At 47.1% G+C, this 20,463-nt stretch overlaps 1 protein-coding gene across 4 annotated transcripts in view; it reads left to right on the top strand.

The window, feature by feature from the left end:
* LOC310828982 (asialoglycoprotein receptor 1-like) overlaps positions 1–12,896 on the top strand; it is a 44,053-nt gene extending 31,157 nt beyond the window's left edge. For 3 of the 4 annotated variants that reach the window (XM_083707110.1, XM_083707109.1, XM_083707108.1), the window contains 7 exons: positions 1,539–1,664; positions 3,322–3,417; positions 5,340–5,411; positions 5,912–6,004; positions 8,099–8,241; positions 9,478–9,584; positions 12,299–12,896. In XM_083707110.1, the coding sequence (XP_083563236.1) occupies positions 1,539–1,664; positions 3,322–3,417; positions 5,340–5,411; positions 5,912–6,004; positions 8,099–8,241; positions 9,478–9,584; positions 12,299–12,449 (788 nt within the window). In that variant the 3' untranslated portion in view covers positions 12,450–12,896. The remainder of the gene's footprint in view (positions 1–1,538; positions 1,665–3,321; positions 3,418–5,339; positions 5,412–5,911; positions 6,005–8,098; positions 8,242–9,477; positions 9,585–12,298) is intronic. The other variant, XM_083707111.1, reaches the window with a different exon arrangement.
* Positions 12,897–20,463: the final 7,567 nt, after the last annotated feature.

Below are 20,463 nucleotides of genomic sequence, written 5' to 3'. Positions count from 1 at the left end.
GTTGCACCAGAAGCGGTTTAGTCCTGCTGGCCAAATGACCCAGGAAGCTGTCTGAGGACAAACGCCGGTTTCCTCGGCCTGAAAGCGAGATGAGCGCTGGAACCCCAGAGTCGCCTTTGACTGGACTTAACCGTCCAGGTGTCCTTTATCTGTTTTTTATACCTTGTTCAACCTGCTGCAAGACAATACAGTGGTACCTCGGGTTAAGAACTTAATTCGTTCCGGAGGTCTGTTCTTAACCTGAAACTGTTCTTAAACCTGAAGCACCACTTTAGCGAATGGGGCCTCCTGCTGCCACCGTGCTGTTGCTGAGCAATTTCTGTTCTCATCCTGAAGCAAAGTTCTTAAGCCAAGGTACTATTTCTGGGTTAGGGGAGTCTGTAACCTGAAGCGTCTGTAACCTGAGGTACCACTGTATTAATGGGGTCCTCGCGAGATGGACCAGGATCGTGACAGTTAGCAATGCTATGTTGACTAGTGTCCACTTTTCCAAAAGAGCAAAGACTAATTTGGGATTGATTCTTCCAAGAAATAAGCACACCATACGGTCAGATCTAACTCCTATTGTAACTCCATAAAACTAGACGTTTTCTCTGGAATTGGGATTGGGGTTCCTTGGGGCTACTGTGCCTTCAGTTAAAATCTTCCTTCCTTCCTTCCTTCCTTCCTTCCTTCCTTCCTTCCTTCCTTCCTTCCTTCCTTCCTTCCTTCCTCCGCTCCCTCTGCACCTGCTTTGCCTTTTAGTGCTTTTAGTGCTATGTTATTTTCTCTTTTATGGTTTTATTTGTATAATGCCTAATAAAGGTTTGATAAGTAAGTAAGTCATGACTTGTCATGTGATTAGTCAGCAGTAAAAGAGGCAGAAGCTGTAAGGAGAAAGCCGATAATTAAGATTACAGGGGACCTTGTAATTACTGGGGAGGAAACATTTCAAAGAGCTGTTGAAAAACGCTGCTGGATAAAATGTGTGATATGTTTTAAGTCCACTTCCAACTTATTGTGGCAAAGTAATGTCTCTGCATTCCTAAAGAGCCTATGGGAATAGCTCTGTGCCCATGTAATTATGGGCTACTTCGGACCATACTGTACTAGGAATTTGTAAATCAACAAATCAGTATGGCAATTTCAGCCCACACTTTCCTGTGTCTCATAATCTTTCTGCCTCTGATCCCTGTCCCTTCTCTACCTCCTCTTCCTCTCAAACTATCGCCTGCTTTCCACCCTTCCTTCCGTCACCCTCCATCTATGAACTCTGCTCACTCCGCAGCCTTCCCTACAAAACTCCTCCTTTCCTTTAGGGCCTGTGTGAAACCACTTTCCCCCTGAGTGACAATTTCCCCTTCCCTCAAAGAAACTGGCCTGCAAACATCCCGACTGTTTTTGCTGCCTGGTTGCTTGGAATGCTCATAAACATCACAGCGTTGCAGCCAAGTGGTGTCAGAAGTGTCAAACAACATTGACAGATAAATTACTGGAGAAGATCTAAAACGCAAGCTGGAGTTGAGGGTGGATTCCTGACCGATGTCCCTTCTCCTCAGCCTCCCAGAAACGCTCCCCGGGCCTATCATGGAGGCAACGAATCTGCCCCAGCCGTCGCCTGGTCCTGATCCTGCTGGCAGTGAGCGCCATCCTCACCATTGCAATCATTGTCTTTGGCGCCAAAGGTGAGTGCTTCAAGGATTGAGGGATGATGTGGGTTAATGACATTAAGAAGAAAATAATAATAATGAGAAACGGGCTGGGTGCAGTGGGAGAATATTGAAGATCAAGGAGGTAGGCGGATGTCCAAGGAAGGGATGAGTGTTCAATGAAAAGGCCTCAGGGAGGGGATGAGGAGTGCAATGAAGGGTCTGTGTGAACAGCTGGAGTCCTATGCAAACACAGGAAGGGAGAACGTGGGGGGTGGCAGCTGTGGGGCGCCCCACCTACACCTCCTTCTCTTCTTCCCCCACATGTTGTGACCATAGTTGTCAAGTGTCCCTTATTTGGTGGGAAAGTCCCTTATCCCAGTGCTGTGTCCCGCTGCTGTCCCTTATTGATGATGTCCCTTAAATTTCCCAGGTTTCAAAGGAAGCAGCTCCTCTCCCTCCCTCCCTCCCTGCCGGCCAGGGAGGAGGGAGGTTCCAACTGGGTTGCTCACCCAATAAGGAGTCTAAGAACGACTGGGGGGTGGAGCTTGCATGCCTTGTGCCGATCAAATCGGCTGCATTGCGAGGGGGCTCGCCTTTGCTCAGCGCTTCCCAGCGGAGAGGGGACGGTGGTTTCCCTTGCTGCATCCCCTTTGCCGGGTTGCTGCGCTGTGGGAACCCCCGCTTGAGGCTTCGTTTGGCTGCTGGCTGGGCTTTCTGCCTTTGGCTCGGAGGGGCTCCAGAAGCTGAACATACCTGTGCCCTGAAAATCCCTTATTTTGGCTTCTGGTCTCTTATTTTTGAGGCTGCTGGTCCCTTATTTTCAAATCTGTAAGTTGACAGCTATGGTTGTGACTGCCCTTTGAAGTGGGGCTACCTTTGACAGTGACCCTCCCTGCCCGCTGTATGTCTGGCCAGAGTGGTGCATGCTCTGGTTATCTCCCGCTTGGACTACTGCAATGCGCTCTATGTGGGGCTACCTTTGAAGGTGACCCGGAAACTACAACTAATCCAGAATGCGGCAGCCAGACTGGTGACTGGGAGCGGCCGCCGAGACCACATAACACCGGTCCAGAAAGACCTACATTGGCTCCCAGGACGTTTCCGAGCACAATTCAAAGTGTTGGTGCTAACCGTGAAAGCCCTAAACAGCCTCAAAGGCCCAGGAGACCTGAAGGAGCGTCTCCACCCCCATCGTTCTGCCCGGACACTGAGGTCCAGCTCCGAGGGCCTCCTGGCAGTTCCCTCCCTGCGAGAAGCAAAGCTACAGGGAACCAGGCAGAGGGCCTTCTTGGTGGTGGCACCTGCCCTGTGGAATGTTCTGGGTTCCTCTCCTCCCTCCTGCATGTGGGGAGTGGGGACCCTGTTGCAAAAGTTTAATAAAGCTCAGGCTTACTCGCTGCTTTGCTTCTCAATATTCTCTGGCTGGCCTCTGTTATTTCCTCCTACCGATAGAGAACCTACGTAAGGACTCTCTACGGGCTCTTGGAGACCCCATAAGGGACAAAGGAGCAGTTTTTCTTATAACACCGGAATTTGCCAGTTGGCAGAGTGTTGCTGAGCTGATGTCCAGCTTGTGGGCTTCTTCTAAGCCGCACCTGCTGGACCACAGTGAGAACAGGGTGCTGGACTGGACGGGCCATTGGCTGGATCCAGCAAACCTCTTACTACGTTGTTACATTCTTACCCCCAGGCAGTCAACGCAGCTCTCAGCTATCAGGAATGCGCAATACACTCACGAGCCTGAATCAAAGTATTGGTGACGGGATTGTCTCCCTCGAGCAGAAGGGTAAGTAAAGGACGCCTTGCGTACCCTCCAACATTTCTCCGATGGAAATAGGGATGTCCAGAGAAGAATGGCAGGTGAAGTTGATGGGCTATAATATGCTGAAATGGCTAAAATGACCGGAAGAGTCAGAAATCAGGAAGACCAAAATTTTAATAAGAAATGGGGATAATTTATAACTTAGCTTAAAGACCAGGCTTCTTCAACCTTGGCCCTCCAGATGTTTTGAGACTACAATTCCCATCATCCCTGACCACTGGTCCTGCTAGCTAGGGATCATGGGAGTTGTAGTCCAAAAACATCTGGAGGGCCGAGGTTGAGGAAGCTTGTTGAAGACCATTGTAAACAGTTAAAATCACTACAGTGGTACCTCGGTTCATGAACTTCATCCATTCCGGAAGTCCGTTCCAAAATGAACGTGTGCTTTCCCAAAGAAAGTAATGCAAAATGGATTAATCCGTTCCAGACTTTTAAAAACAACCTCTAAAACAGCAATTTAACATGAATTTTACTATCTAACGAGACTGTTGATCCATAAAATGAAAGCAATAAACAATGTACTGCACTCACACAACCAATCAATCAATTAGTAGCTGAACTGGGTTCCACACAGTCACAAAAGAAAAAAGAGTTGCACAAACACAAAATAAATAGCAAAAACAGACAGACCTCAGCATATCACTCAAAACGGAAGCGCGGCACTTAAAATAGAGCACGTTCAGCTTCCGAGAAAAGTTTGCAAACCGGAACACTTACTTCTGGATTTGCAGTGTTTGGGTTCCAAGTTGTTTGAGTACCAAGGCGTTTCAGAACCAAGGAACCACTGTAGTTGGTTAGGTGAATCAATTAAAAACTGTTAGCAACAACCGGGAATAGCATCCCGTGGTTTTTTAAAAATTGAGTGTTGTTGTTTTTTAAGTGTGTATTAAAAACTGCAAGCAACAACTGCAGCCTCTCTGAGCTGTGATTCCTGTATTGGAGAATCGCTGCTGCCAGTCTGTGTCAGCAGCACTAAGCTAGGTGGAGCAAGGGTCTCCGATTCAGCATAAGGTGGTTCTTGCAGTAGTATACCACAGCCCAAGTCCTCCTGTAATGTTTTTCTCCCGCTGAAGCTCCATTCGGCAAAGGTCCCCTGCCACGTTAATTAGAAGCTTCCCACGCCTTTTTGCTCCTTTCGTCGCTCCCCGTTCAGGGCGACGGCAGCATTGCCGGAGAATGATGCTGAACGCAGGAGATGCTGCGAACTTACAGAGGGGAATCACAGACATAAAATCCACACAGAAACACATCATTAAACACACTTGTGGGAACAACTCAAGAGGCTGTGAAAGAAGGAAGGTTAACAGCAGAAAGAATTAGAGGAACCATCGGAAGTGACTATGAAAATCAGTAGAAGTACGAGATGATCAGAACCCTCCAAACTTGAAGCATGGCAAGTCCTATTTAAAAAATTATAATTTGGCAGAATATTCGGATTATTTGATATGTACAGTGGTACCTCGGGTTAAGTACTTAATTCATTCCGGAGGTCCGTTCTTAACTTGAAACTGTTCTTAACCTGAAGCACCACTTTAGCTAATGGGGCCTCCTGCTGCCGTCGCACGATTTCTGTTCTCATCCTGAAGCAAAGTTCTTAACCTGAAGCACTATTTCTGGGTTAGCGGAGTCTGTAACCTGAAGCGTATGTAACCCTAGGTACCACTGTATATGTGGAATGTGGAATATTTAATGTGATTTGATTGGATTGTTAAAGTGGAGAATTTAGTAAAAATGATTTTTAAAAAAGAGAATGATGCTGAATGCGCCACGACCAGTCCCCAAGCGCTAAGGCAGGCGACAGGGAAGGCTTTGGCGGGGTGGGGGGCCGCAAGAGAAGACTCCAGCCCGGACCACGTTGCTACCTGACCCCACTTTGTGCATTGCAGGGACGGACACGGCCGCAAAGATCACACAGCTGGAGGCGAAGGTGAAAAAGCTGACGGAGGAAGCAGAAGCAGGTAAGTAGGGGAGGGAAAACAGGATGCAATTTAAAAAAAAAAAAGTCCACGGAGAACTGGTCCCAAATTGGAGAGGGGGGTTTCATCTGCCCGGACACGGAGGTCCAGCTCCGAGGGCCTTCTGGTGGTTCCCTCACTGCGAGAAGCCAAGTTACAGGCAGAGGGCCTTCTCGGTGGTGGCTCCCGCCCTGTGGAACACCCTCCCACCAGATGTCAAAGAGAAGAACAACTACATGACTTTTAGAAGACATCTGAAGGGAGCCCTGTTTAGGGAAGCTTTTAATGTTTAATAGGTTATTGTGTTTTAGTGTTCTGTTGGAAGCCGCCCAGAGTGGCTGGGGGGTATAAATAATAAATTATTATTATTATTATTATTATTATTATTATTATTATTATTATTATTATTTGGAGCTGCTTGTGTGGGTCTCCTTTTATTTACCGGTTTCCTCATTCAGCTGCTCCTTCTTTTCTCTCCCCTCCTCTCTTCTCGCCTTTGCCAGCCAAGACACGACTCCTGTCCCAGATGACAACCTTGCAAAGGAGTTTTAGAGGCATGAATTGCGACTTGCAGAACTTCAAAAACAACCGCACAGGTCAGGAGTGCGGGGAGTCTGGAAAGCAGAGTGCCTGAGTGTTCAAGGCACTTGGGAATGTTCACGGTGCCAGAAGGATATATTGTTTATTCATATCATTCCTAACTTGCACTAGAAAGTTCCTTTACTTGTTTGTTGTTGAGTCGTTTAGTCATGTCCGCCTCTTCGTGACCCCCTGGACCAGAGCACGGCAGGCCCTCCTGTCTTCCACTGCCTCCCGCAGTTTGGTCAAACTCATGCTGGTCGCTTCGAGAACACTGTCCCACCATCTCGTCCTCCGTCGTCCCCTTCTCCTTGTGCCCTCCATCTTTCCCAACATCAGGGTCTTTTCCAGGGAGTCTTCTCTTCTCATGAGGTGGCCAAAGTCTTGGAGCCTCAGCTTCAGGATCTGTCCTTCCAGTGAGCACTCAGGGCTGATTTCCTTCAGAATGGAGAGGTTGGATCTTCTTGCAGCCCATGGGACTCTCCAGAGTCTCCTCCAGCACCAGAATTCAAAAGCATCAAAAGCATCATTTTCTTAGCAGAGTTCATTTCCCTTTACACAGCAGAAAACTTGTTGCAAACTCATGTAGGTTTCTTAAGACAATACGCAGTTCAATCTGGCTTGTTGAGGTTGAAATGCGTTCTAATATTTCCCCTTGAATCCCTCCTAAAAGAATAAAGACACCACAGTCTTACAGAGGGGAATCAAAAGAAAGTTTACTCATGATCAGGCAGAGCACAATGTGATCCCTGAAGGCAGGCTTGAGGCCAGTGATGGCTAAACGTGGCCCTCTAGCTGTTTTTGGACCACAACTCCCATCATCCCTAGATAACAGGACCAGAGGTCAGGGACGATGGAATGATTGATACATCAATTCATAAGATTAAGGCGCCACTTGTCTGTAAAAACCACACTCAAAGCGGTTTACAAAAAAGACGAAAGGGGAATTTTGTGACTAAGAAGAATTAACAACAGCAATTTGAGGCTCTTGAAAAGGGATTTCAACATCGAAAAGTTGAAAATAACAGTCGGCTAAAAACAGATGAAAGCTCGCGTGAGTTTTCTAAACAACTGGGTAGGCTAAACATGTATATAGGAAACCCGAACCACGAACCCCCTAACCCTAACCACTACACAGCCCTGGTTTGATCCAACATTAGTCAGAGACGTCCCACTGAAATTGGTGGACCTCACAAAACAGTGCCCTAATATATATACAGTGGTGCCCCGCAAGACGAACGCCTCGCAAGACGGAAAACCCGCTAGACGAAAGGGTTTTCCGTTTTGGAGGTGCTTCGCAAAACAAATTTCCTATGGGCTTGCTTCGCAAGACAAAAATGTATTGCGAGTTCCTGCGGGTTTTTCCCCCTCCCCCCCTTTTCCCCAAGCCGCTAAGCCGCTTAACAGCTGATCCGCTAAGCCGCTTAACAGCTGATCCGCTAAGCCGCTAATCAGCTGATCCGCTAAGCTGCTTAACAGCTGATCCGCTAAGCCGCTAATCAGCTGATCCGCTAAGCCGCTTAACAGCTGATCCGCTAAGCCGCTAATCAGCTGATCCGCTAAGCTGCTTATCAGCTGATCCGCTAAACCGCTAATAGCGTTAATCTGCTAAGCCGCTAATGGGCTTGCTTCGCAAGACGAAAAAACGGCAAGATGAAGAGACTCGTGGAATGGATTCTTTTCGTCTTGCGAGGCCCCACTGTACCTGGACTTGTTTTGATTAATGTCTGCAGGAGACTTTTGTGGATATTTAAGTTACAATTAGTAAATCTTAATGGATATTTAAGTTACAATTAGTAAATCTTAATAATTATTCATAAAGGAAACAGCTTATATGAAGTAAATAAGGAGGCCAGATACAGGATAAAGGAAATCTTTCATTTGGCTGTTTGTATTGTTGTATGTTACGCTCATTGTATGTTATGTTCATGTTTAATGAGGGTGGGTTTCTGTATTGTGTGTGGGGGGGGTTATGTTATGTTGTAAATAAAATTTCCAATAAAAGAAAATTAAAAAATGAAACCAGTGGACCTTGGTTGTTTCACTGGTACTGCTCGGAGTCTGACTAACGCTGAATATCCCTCTTTCCTTTCTGTCGCCTGGCCCCCCAGAGGCCTGCTGCCCCAAAGGATGGGACATTTTTCGGAAAAGCTGTTACTGGGAGTCCCGACTCGGGAGGCCCTGGGAGGAAGCCAAGGCTGACTGCGAAGCCCGAGATGCCCACCTGGTGATCATCAACTCCTATGAGGAACAGGTAGGGGCCTGGGGATTTTGCAGGTCTGCCCCCTGCGCTGTGGGTTTTGTGGTTAAAAGTAAAGGGACCCCTGACCATTAGGTCCAGTCGGGACCGACTCTGGGGTTGCGGCGCTCATCTCGCTTTACTGGCTGAGGGAGCCGGCGTCCAGCTTCCGGGTCATGTGGCCAGCAGGACTAAGCCGCTTCTGGCGAACCAGAGCAGCGCATGGAAACGCCGTTTACATTCCCACCGGAATGGTACCTATTTATCTACTTGTACTTTGAGGTGCTTTCGAACTGCTGGGTTGGCAGGAGCAGGGACCGAGCAACGGGAGCTCACCCCATTGCGGGGATTCGAACCACAGACCTTCTGATCGGCAAGTCCTAGGCTCTGTGGTTTAACCCACAGTGCCACCCGCATCCCGGGTTTGGTGGTAGGGAGGGGTAAAATGTCGCCTCCGTCCTTGCAGACCCTACTGGGTGTTAAGATTAGCAGAGGAGGCACTCTTAAAATCACAGATAAAATTGGAAGGGAACCCGATGGCCATAGTTGCGTGTACAGTCAAACCTCGGTTGTCAAACATAATCTGAAACGATCAACAACCGAGGCGTGGCTTCTGATTGGTTGAAGGAGCTTCTTGCACTCAAACAGAAGATGCGTTGGACTTGCGGCTTCCGAAAAACGTTGAAAAACATTTCCTTCCGGGTTTTCGGCATCCGGGAGCCGAAACGTTAAAAAACAAAGCCATTCGAGAACCAAGGTTTGACTGTATTAGTGATAATAACATATCAAAGAATGCATTCTATTGCGGAACATTGCTTTGCAAAAACGGGCATCTGACACAAATGTACAAAAAAAAATTAGGTGAAATCTAATATGCCGGTGAATTTTGCAATTTTTTTGCTGACAAATCCTGAAATTTTCAGTGCAAGTGTGATCTGCAAAAATAAATACACTAGGGTAAGGTGTGCATAAGAATGCATATTAAAATGTAGGTTATCATCGCCATAATATTAGGGATATTGTTGTTGTTGCAAAAATGTTAGTCACAATGGCATACAAAAAAATAACCTGTCTAGCAGGACGAATTTGCCCTAAAATGCTGACGGAATTTCATAGTTGCTGCTGTTGTTTTTAATTGCAAAATGTTGAGAACTGGGTTTAAGATTTAAAAAATGAGAAACAGAGCTGACCAATCCTAGCGCTACCTCTCTTTGCATTTTCTACTTTTTGTGGGTTTTTTTCTCACGCCAGCGATTTGTGGCCGTCCGTGTGCGCCCCCAGTTTATGTGGATCGGCTTGAGTGATGCTACCGGGAGCTGGAAGTGGGTGGACGGAACCCCCTACACCGTTCGCCAATCGTAAGTTCGCGGCCGGCCGTGCGGCCAACCCATAATGCAATGTATTCACACCATACATTCAAAGACCTGTGATACAACTTTAAAGAGTCTGGTTTCCCCCAGAGGATTCTGGGAGCTGTGGCTTGTTAAGGGTGCTGAGAATTGTGAGGAAAGACACCTATTTTTCCCCCACACAGAGCCCCCTATGATGCCACTTCCTTTTTTTAAATATAATTTTTATTAAATTTTCACTTTAAACAGTAATTTCAAATATTCGTCTACAACTCTCATCCCCTGCTGAGCTTATGACTTCCCTCCATCCTATTAGCAAGCTTTCCCTTTTCAAATCTATATCTCACAGTTGAATCTTATATTATAAAGTCCACGTCGTAGGGTTTATTTCAATCCTGCTGGTGTCTTCAAACTTCTACAGTTATTATTTATGCAGTCAATGAATTTACTCCAGTCTCTTTGGAATTTTCTTTTTAAAAAAAATATATTTATTAAGTTTTCCACAAAATTACAAATATGAAAAAAACAAAAAAAAGAAGAAAAAGAAAAACACACACAAAAAAGATAGAAAATACAAAAAAGAATAAAAAGACAATTAAAAACATTTCAATCTTTCCATGTCCTGTCTTTCATTTACTTATTTCCGTGACCTCCTCATGCCTACCATTTTTGTATTCTAATTCAATTAAATATTCCAGCAAATCCTTCCAACTTTGTTTTTATCCTAATAATTTATCTTAACATATTATAATTTTACCTTCTCTCTTTCACCAATTCATTTTTACTTAATCCTTTGTATCCTTTCTGCTAAAACCACATAATTATTTTTCCCCCAACATCTTTCTAACATTCCTCAATTTTGCAATATTTCTGAAGATAAACTTTAAATTTCTTCCACTCTTCTTCCACCAACTCTTCTCCTTGGTCTCGATTCTGCCAGTCATCTCAGCCAGTTCCATATAGTCCCAGTCTCTTTGGAATTTTCAATTGTCCTGGTTTCGAACCTTGCAGGTCAGTTTTGCCAATTCCGCATAATCCATCAGTTCCGTCTACCACTCCTCCATCGCTGTTAATTCCTGTAACTTCCACTTTGGGGCTAATTGAGTTCTCGCCGCAGTTGTTGCATACATAAATAGTCTTTGATCTACCTTTGCAATTTCCTCAAGCCCAGCAAAAAAGCTTCCGCTATGATGCCACTTTCCATGGTCATGGCTTCCCCCAAAGGATTCTGGGAGCTTGTTCAGAGCAGTGAGACTTCTGAAGAGATGCCTGTTCCTCTCATAGAACCACAATTCCCAGAATTCCCTGGGAAGAGGAATTGACTGTTAAACTACTCTGTGCATTGTAGCTCTATGAAGGGAATTGGGGTGAGGAGTGGGTCTGCTGGCACCTCTCAGCCCCCTTAACCAGCCACAGCTTCCAGAATCCTTTGGGGGAAGCCATGGCACAGTGGCGTAGCGTGGGTTGTCAGCACCCGGGGCAAGGCAAGTAATTTGCGCTCACTAACCCGTGGATTTGTGCCCCCTAACCCTACCCCCCAGATGTTAGAGTCATAGAATCATAGAGTTGGAAGAGACCACAAGGGCCATCGAGTCCAACCCCCTGCCAAGCAGGAAACACCAACAGAGCACTCCTGACATCTGGTTGTCAAGCCTCTGCTTAAAGACCTCCAAAGAAGGAGACTCCACCACACTCCTGGGCAGCAAATTCCTCTGTCAAACAGCTCTTACTGTCAGGAAGTTCTTCCGAATGTTTAGGTGGAATCTTCTTTCTTGTAGTTTGGATCCATTGCTCCGTGTCCGCTTCTCTGGAGCAGCAGAAAACAACCTTTCTCCCTCCCTCCTCTATGTGACATCCTTTTATATATTTGAACATGGCTATCATATCACCCCTTAACCTCCTCTTCTCCAGGCTAAACATGCCCAGCTCCCTTAGCCGTTCCTCATAAGGCATCGTTTCCAGGCCTTTGACCATTTTGGTTGCCCTCCTCTGGACACGTTCCAGTTTGTCAGTGTCCTTCTTGAACTGAACCACAGAGCCTAGGACTTGCCGATCAGAAGGTTGGTGGTTCAAATCCCCATGACGGGGTGAGCTCCTGTTGCTCGGTCCCTGCTCCTGCCAGCCTAGCAGTTTGAAAGCACATCAAAGTGCAAGTAGATAAATAGGAAGGTAAACAGCGTTTCCATGCGCTGCTCTGGTTCGCCAGAAGCAGCTTAGTCATGCTGGCCACATGACCCGGAAAAACTGTATGTGGACAAACACCGGCTCCATCGGCCAGTAAAGCGAGATGAGCGTCGCAACCCCAGAATAGTTGTTGACTGGACTTACCGTATTTTTCGCTCTATAAGACGCACCAGACCACAAGACGCACCTAGTTTTTGGAGGAGGAAAACAAGAAAAAAAATTCTGAATCCCAGAAGCCGGAACAGCAAGAGGGATTGCTGCGGACTCGATGGCCCTTGTGGTCTCTTCCAACTCTAGGATTCTATGATTCTGAATCCTCCCTGTCATTTTGTCCAATTCTGCACAGTTCATTAATTTCGTCTGCCATTCTTCTTTCGTCGGAATTTCTTCTTGCTTCCATTTCTGGGCGAACAATACTCTTGCCGCTGTTGTTGCGTATAAGAACATAACCTAAGTGCATTTTTCACCCTTCCTTTCCGTGCTTGAACCTGGAAGTGTTTGAAAGTCATAACCTGCAGTTTCTCTTTTTTGCCTTCCAGGGACTGGGCCCCAGGGCAACCAGATAACTGGTACGGCCACGGACTTGGGGGAGGAGAGGACTGCGCCCACCTCCATCGCGACGGCAGCTGGAACGACGACCACTGCTCTCGAAACTACGGCTGGGTCTGTGAGATGGAGGCAGTTGATTAAGGGGGGGGAGCCTGCCCTTTGACCCCTGGTTCCATGAAACTGAGTTCTCATCAGTCATTGAGGGATCTAGGGATCTTGGGGCAATGGGAGCAATTTTGCTGCCATTCACCGCTGGGGAGGGTCTCCACTTTCCTCTCAAACAACCCCTCTTGCCTACTGTGTCCTAAAACATAGCCAGGCATACAAAGCCCTCTGTACCTGACTGTTTTATTTCATATTTTTTTAACCCAAATTTTAATTTTCTACACCGGCAATGGGTACCGAGAACCGCAGCGCGGAGCCTCAATTCCCTTGTTGTGACTCTGGCTCCAACCATTAACAACACAGCCAATTGATACTTTTAAAGGCCTCTAAACGCTTAAAGGATTTTGATGACCCCACGAATATCTAATTCAGAATGCAAACAAGAATAAACCGTGAAATAAAATTTTATTTTTCAAAATGAAACGAAGCCTACAGTAGGGTGGGAAATGATGTTTCTTTTTTGCATACTTCTACTTTATCTGCATTTGGGGGAAAATTATCCTGCTTTTTCCGATTACAAAGTCTCTGATCAGATCCTCAAAACTAATCTTAGTTAACACATCTGCTTCTATACTTGGTAGAGATAAGGAATCCAGTCTGCCTTGTTGCACAGTTGCTCTTTTAGGATTTTTAATAGACTTCAGCTGAGAAAATGAGCGCTCGGCTGAGCGGTTTGTGACCATTAATATTAAAAATCTGGCAATGCAAAATTTCTGTGCTGCACCCCCTTCCCTTGATGCCCTAAACATGGGCTTATTTTGCTTAATGGTTGATCCACAAACTTGACATGAGCCAACAGTGTGACGCGGCAGCTAAAAAAGCCAATGCAATTCTGGGCTGCATCAATAGGAGTATAGCATCTAGATCAAGGGAAGTAATAGTGCCACTGTATTCTGCTCTGGTCAGACCTCACCTGGAGTACTGTGTCCAGTTCTGGGCACCACAGTTCAAGAAGGACACTGACAAACTGGAACGTGTCCAGAGGAGGGCAACCAAAATGGTCAAAGGCCTGGAAACGATGCCTTATGAGGAACGGCTAAGGGAGCTGGGCATGTTTAGCCTGGAGAAGAGGAGGTTAAGGGGTGATATGATAGCCATGTTCAAATATATAAAAGGATGTCACATAGAGGAGGGAGAAAGGTTGTTTTCTGCTGCTCCAGAGAAGCAGACACGGAGCAATGGATCCAAACTACAAGAAAGAAGATTCCACCTAAACATTCGGAAGAACTTCCTGACAGTAAGAGCTGTTTGACAGTGGAATTTGCTGCCCAGGAGTGTGGTGGAGTCTCCTTCTTTGGAGGTCTTTAAGCAGAGGCTTGACAACCATAGGTCAGGAGTGCTCTGATGGTGTTTCCTGCTTGGCAGGGGGTTGGACTCGATGGCCCTTGTGGTCTCTTCCAACTCTATGATTCTATGATTCCAGCCCTGAACACAAAAACCCTTCTGCCCCTTGGCTGTATGTGAGATTCCCCCGACATCTCTTTTTCCTTTATTACTTTCCTCATTTCCTGGGCTCCCCTTCCGGCCTTTCACTTCCCTCACAGAAGTTGCTCTGTCTGTGAACATTCTGCTGCTGTCGTTTTCCCTCCTCGCACTGGGAACGCACACTATCATTTAGCTCCCTGGGCAACTGAGCTTGTATTCATCAGGCAAAAGATCTGACCGTGTGGCTCTTAGCAATTAACGTACGGTTTCTGGAACTTGGAACAGGGAAGGCAGGTGTGGTTTTTTTTGGGGGGGAGCGATGCCCCATTTTTCTCTGTCCTTGCAAATTGGCTGGGGAATCTTGGCAATGAGAAATTAGGTGGCACCTTTATTACAACAACAACAATCTTTATTACGGTCCAGAGACCCAACAAATCGTTACAAAGCAATACACAATTCAGACAGCCTACCTCCAGGTTAAACAAGCATTTTGTTCAGAATATAGGGATCATTGGTTCTTGCAACCATCGATAAAAACTTTGCCACTGCTAAAGTTCTAGCGTTTGTCCGGTCTTCCAATAGGAACCTCACATAGTGAGCCTCTGATTTTCCCGGGAAAGGTACCAGCAAGGGTAGTATCAGTTCAGCCCTGGCTTGCTCATATTTTGCACAGTGCAACAAAATTTGTTTTATGGAATCGATGTCTTGAGCACACGAGCAAAGTCTGTCCTGGCAGGGAACTCCTCTCAACCTGCCCTCCAACACTGCAGAAGGAAAGACGTTGAGTCTGGCTTTGGTGAAAAGCCTTCGATAGTTTGGTACTGTCAGGTTTTTAATGTAAGATGTTAATTTAAAGACATGCCCATACTGTAATAATAAATCAGGGAAACGGAATCAAATCCTGGGTTAGGCCACTGTGTGCCTACATGTGCGTGCCTACTCACCTGGAGCGATCGGCTTGGCTGGCAGGCTTGTCAGAGTGAAGCTTTTGTTGCTAATGAGGGCCGTCTAAATTACTGGTTTGTCTCACCCAAGGAGCACCCAGCTCTCTGCTCCAACTGCCTCATGGTTTCAGGTGGAGCCCAGCCAGGTGACCTGGCATGCAGCCAGGCCTCTCAAATCTTCCTCAGGTGATACGATACGATAACCTTTATTGTCATTGTCCCATACAGAACAACAACATTGAAAAAATCTTCATCAGACATTCAAAAACCAACAAGCCTGCTATCCCAGCTATCCCAGCCTGGTTAAAACTCTGATACCCCGTAATTGAATACAATATACTCCATAGAGACTACCTCACTCTGCGTTTAAAACCAAAATTGCATTTGGATAGACACTGTTTCTCAGGCAGCTATTCCTTCTTCCAGAAAGGGACGCGGGTGGCGCTGTGGGTTAAACCACAGAGCCTAGGACTTGCCAGTCAGAAGGTCAGCGGTTTGAATCCCCGCAATGACGGGGTGAGCTCCCGTTGCTCGGTCCCTGCTCCTGCCAACCTAGCAGTTCGAAAGCATGTCAAAGTGCAAGTAGATAAATAGGTACCGCTCTGGCGGGAAGGTAAACGGCGTTTCCGTGCGCTGCTCTGGTTCGCCAGAAGCGGCTTAGTCCTGCTGGCCACATGACCCGGAAGCTGTACGCCGACTCCCTCGGCCAGTAAAGCGAGATGAGCGCCGCAACCCCAGAGTCGGCCACAACTGGACCTAATGGTCAGAGGTCCCTTTACCTTTACCTTCTTCCAGAAGGCAGAAGCTGAAAGAGATTATTTCTGGGGTGTGCACTATCCTGCGCTATCTCTGCGGCTTTCTTATGGCACCTGACAGCATAGATTTGATCTAAGGTGGGAAGAGCGCACCCAGTTATTCTCTCTGCAATCTTTACAACCCCGGACAGCGTTGTTTTTCCCCTGACCGTGCAGCTCCCAAACCACACACACAGACCATAAGTTAATACACTCTCCACAGTACAATGGTAAAATGCCATCAACAGAGATTATTTTTCCGGAGGATTCTCAGAAAATATAACCTCTGCTGTGCTTTCCTCATCAGGTCTTTGCTGTTTTCTCCCCAGGTTAGGTCATCTCTCAACCCCATTCCCAGAAATCGGAACACCAATACCTGTTCTACGCACTTCCCCTCGATAATAAGGGGCTGAATATTCAATTTACATTTCCTCCCTGGTCCTGAATGGGGCAACTGTGCCCCCAGAGGACCAGGGGCACAGCCTGGGAGTCATTCTGGACTCACCACTGTCCATGGAGGCACAGGTCAAATCTGTGTCCAGGGCAGCTGTCTGCCAGCTCCATCTGGTACGCAGGATGAAACCCTTCCTGCCCGCGGACTGTCTTGCCAGAGTGTGCATGCGCTCTACGTGGGGCTACCTTTGAAGGTAACTCAGAAACTACAACTAATCCAGAATGCGGCAGCTAGACTGGTGACTGGGAGCGGCCGCCAAGATCACATAACACCAGGCTTGAAAGACCTCCATTGGCTCCCAGTACGTTTCTGAGCACAATTCAAAGTGTTGGTGCTGACCTTGAAAGCCCTAAAAGGCCTCAAAGTCCCAGTAGACCTGAAGGAGCGTCTCCACCCCCATCGTTCTGCCCGGACACTGAGGTCCAGCACTAAGGGCCTTCTGGCGGTTCCCTCACTGCGAGAAGCCAAGTTACAAGGAACCAGGCAGAGGGCCTTCTCGGTGGTGGCGCCCACCCTGTGGAATGCCCTCCCCATCATATGTCAAAGAGAAAAACAACTACCAGACTTTTAGAAGACATCTGAAGGCAGCCCTGTTTAGGGAAGCTTTTAATGTTTGATGTACTGTAGTATTTTAATATTTTTTTGGAAGCCGCCCAGAGTGGCTGGGGAAGCCCAGCCAGATGGGCAGGGTATTATTATTATTATTATTATTATTATTATTATTATTATTATTAATAATAATAATAATAATAATAATAATTTATTATTTGTACCCCGCCCATCTGGCTGGGTTTCCCCAGCCACTCTGGGCGGCTTCCAACAAAGAAGAAAGATACACTAAAATGTCACATATTAAAAACTTCCCTGAACAGGGCTGCCTTCAGATGTCTTCTGAATGTCAGGTAGTTGTTTATCGCTTTGACATCTGCTGGGATGGCGTTCCACAGGGCGGGCGCCACTACCGAGAAGGCCCTCTGCCTGGTTCCCTGTAACTTGGCCTCTCGTAGTGTGGGAACCGCCAGAAGGCCCTCGGAGCTGGACCTCAGTATTATTATTATTATTATTTATTATTATTATTATTATTATTATTATTATTATTATTATTATTATTATTATTTTATAAAAAGGACGGCCCCACGAATGTCCGAGGGATCGTGGGCTGGAGAATGATGTCTGTCTTAGTAATCGCAGCAGTATTTAGGGCTGTGTATTTTGCAGCCGCCTCCACCTTGAGTGTGCAGATCTGGAAATTCAAGTGCCACAGTTGGCTGACATCTTAAAAATAGCTGCGCCAGCCTCAGATTTTACCTGCTGCCAAGCCACAAAATGATAACTCACGTCGTGGGTGTGAGCAAAGCTGCCCAAATCAACCCGGGCCGTGGCAAGTGGCGGCAAATCTGCGGCTAGCCACCGAGGGTACGAGTTCAAATCCTGAGTACGTGCTGCAGGAAACGAAGCTGTGATGATGGAAGAGACAACTTTTTCCTCGACCGCCACCCCGATCCTGTTTTTCTGCTCACCTGGACTTGTTTCCACCCTCGATCCAGTTTGTTATGTTTTGTCTCCTGCCTGGGTAACCAGGTTGGTGAGTAATTGTCGCGTGTTGTTTAATAACAGCAAGGAGTGTGGAATGCTGCCTTGGGAGGAGGCGGAGACACAGCCAAACGAGGCAGCTCCTGGCATGGTTTCGGTGGAGTTTGCACAAAGGGGAACGTAGGTGAGCAACCAAGATTCCTCGTCAGTGCTTTAGGAAGGCTGGTTTGGAGCTACAAAGTAGGATGTGAAAAGCCTTGGTCCTTAGTGTATTTTTGGTCTTTGTTGGAAACCGCCCAGAGTGGCTGGGGAAACCCAGTCAGATGGGCAGGGTACAAATAATAAATTATTATTATTATTATTATTAAAAGTGAGAGCTGGACCATCAAGAAGGCTGATCGCCGAAGAATGGATGCTTTTGAATTCTGGTGCTGGAGGAGACTCTGGAGAGTCCCATGGACTGCAAGAAGATCAAACCTCTCCATTCTGAAGGAAATCAGCCCTGAGTGCTCACTGGAAGGACAGATCCTGAAGCTGAGGCTCCAAGACTTTGGCCACCTCAGGAGAAGAGAAGACTCCCTGGAAAAGACCCTGATGCTGGGAAAGATGGAGGGTGCAAGGAGAAGGGGACGACGGAGGACGAGATGGTGGGACAGTGTTCTCAAAGCGACCAACATGAGTTTGACCAAACTGCGGGAGGCAGTGGAAGACAGGAGTGCCTGGAGTGCTCTGGTCCAGGGGGTCACGAAGAGGCGGACACGACTAAACGACTAAACATCATCATCATCATTATCATCATCATCATCATTATTATTATTGAGAACATTAGAAAAGCCCTGGTGGATCAGGCCCAAGGTCCGTCTGAGCCACCATCTTGTTCCCACAGTCGCCAACCGGGTTCCCCAGTGGGAAACCAGTGAGCAGGATTCGAACACAAGACCATTCACCCATCCTTCTGGCAACTGGCATTCAGGTCCATTGCTTAGAATCATAGGATGGTAGAGGGACTTGCACATAGGATGGGAGTGACTTGTGCAGGAATCACGAGCCAATCGTCCCCAACAGTTTTAATGACTGATGTTTTAATGTATTTTTAATATTTTGTTGGAAGCCGCCCACCCAGAGTGGCTGGGGAAACCCAGCCAGATGGGTGGGGTATTAATATATTAATATCAGTCATTAAAACCTTTCCTAAACAGGGCTGCCTTCAGATGTCTTCTAAAAGTCAGATACTTGTTTATTTCCCGGTAAATTTTAACCCTGCTACAAGACCACCATATACACAGGGCCGGATTTAGGTTTGAGGAGGCCCTAAGCTACTGAAGGCAATGGGGCCCTTTATATGTCCAGCTGTTCTTTGTCAACAACAAATTGTCGCTGTTTTTTGGGTTGAATATATGGTCATATATTCAAGGTATCTCAAGCCATTTGCCCATGTTGCCATGGAACCAGTCCATACAGAATGTCGGCACCCTATATATAGAAAGGAGCAAAGCAGTGATATTTTAGGGAGCAGACGGGGCTCTTGACCTACATCCTAGGAGCCTACACAACACAAAACACTGTGTGTAGGTTTATTTTTTTCGCCTTTTATCTTATATTTTGGAAATGTACTTCCATTTTTTCCCCCTTTAATTTTTTTTGGGGGGCCCCCAAGAGAGTGGGAGGGACGCGGGTGGCGCTGTGGTCTAAACAACGGAGCCTAGGACTTGCCGATCAGAAGGTTGATGGTTCTAATCCCCGTGACGGGGTGAGCTCCTGTTGCTCGGACCCTGCTCCTGCCAGCCTAGCAGTCTGAAAGCACGTCAAAGTGCAAGTAGATAAATAGGAAGGTAAACAGCGTTTCCATGTGCTGCTCTGGTTTGCCAGAAGCAGCTTAGTCATGCTGGCCACACGACCCAGAAAAACTGTCTAAGATTATACATATAGGGACACGGGTGGCGCTGTGATCTAAACCACAGAGCCTAGGGCTTGCTGATCAGGAGGTCAGCGGTTCGAATCCCTGCGACGGGGTGAGCTCCTGTTGCTTGGTCCCTGCTCCTGCCAACCTAGCAGTTCAAAAGCACATCAAAAGTGCATGTAGATAAATGGGTACCACTCTGGCGGGAAGGTAAACGGCGTTTCCGTGCACTGCTCTGGTTCACTAGAAGCAGCTTGGTCACGCTGGCCACATGACCCGGAAGCTGGACGCCGGCTCCCTCGACCAGTAAAGCGAGATGAGCGCCGCAACCCCAGAGTCGTCTGCGACTGGACCTAACAGTCAGGGGTCCCTTTACCTTTACCTTCAAGAGAGTGGGGCCCTAAGCTATGGCTTGTTTAGCTTAAACATAAATCCGGCACAGCCCCCCACCCATCCTCCCACCAGGCACTGACCACCCACTCTTGCACCCAGAAACTTGCTTTTATTATTAATACAGTGGTACCTCGGGTTAAGAACTTAATTCATTCTGGAGGTCCGTTCTTAACCTGAAACTGTTCTTAGCCTGAAGCACCACTTTAGCTAATGGGGCCTCCCGCGGCTGCTTCGCCACCGGAGCCCGATTTCTGTTCTCAGCCTGAAGCAAAGTTCTTAACCCGAGGTACCAATTCTGGGTTAGCGGAGTCTGTAACCTGAAGCCTCTGTAACCCGAGGTACCACTGTATTATTAAATGGAATATCTGTTGTTGTTATTACCGAATGGAAAGCGAGGTCTTTCAGAAGCTCGGTTCCACCCACGACACCACAGCCCTGGCTTTGCCCGGACTTGTCGTGGCAAATACACGGCAGTTTGGCGAAACCGCTCGAAGGAAGTCAGTGGGCAAAGATGGAATGGCACTCCCTTGAAGCATGCAAGGAAGAG

The sequence above is a fragment of the Podarcis gaigeae genome, assembly GCF_964106915.1.
Source record: "Podarcis gaigeae genome assembly, chromosome: 13".
NCBI classification, from domain to species: Eukaryota; Metazoa; Chordata; class Lepidosauria; order Squamata; family Lacertidae; genus Podarcis; species Podarcis gaigeae.
Note: the sequence above shows the minus strand (reverse complement) of the source record. Positions and strands in the feature narration are given on the sequence as shown.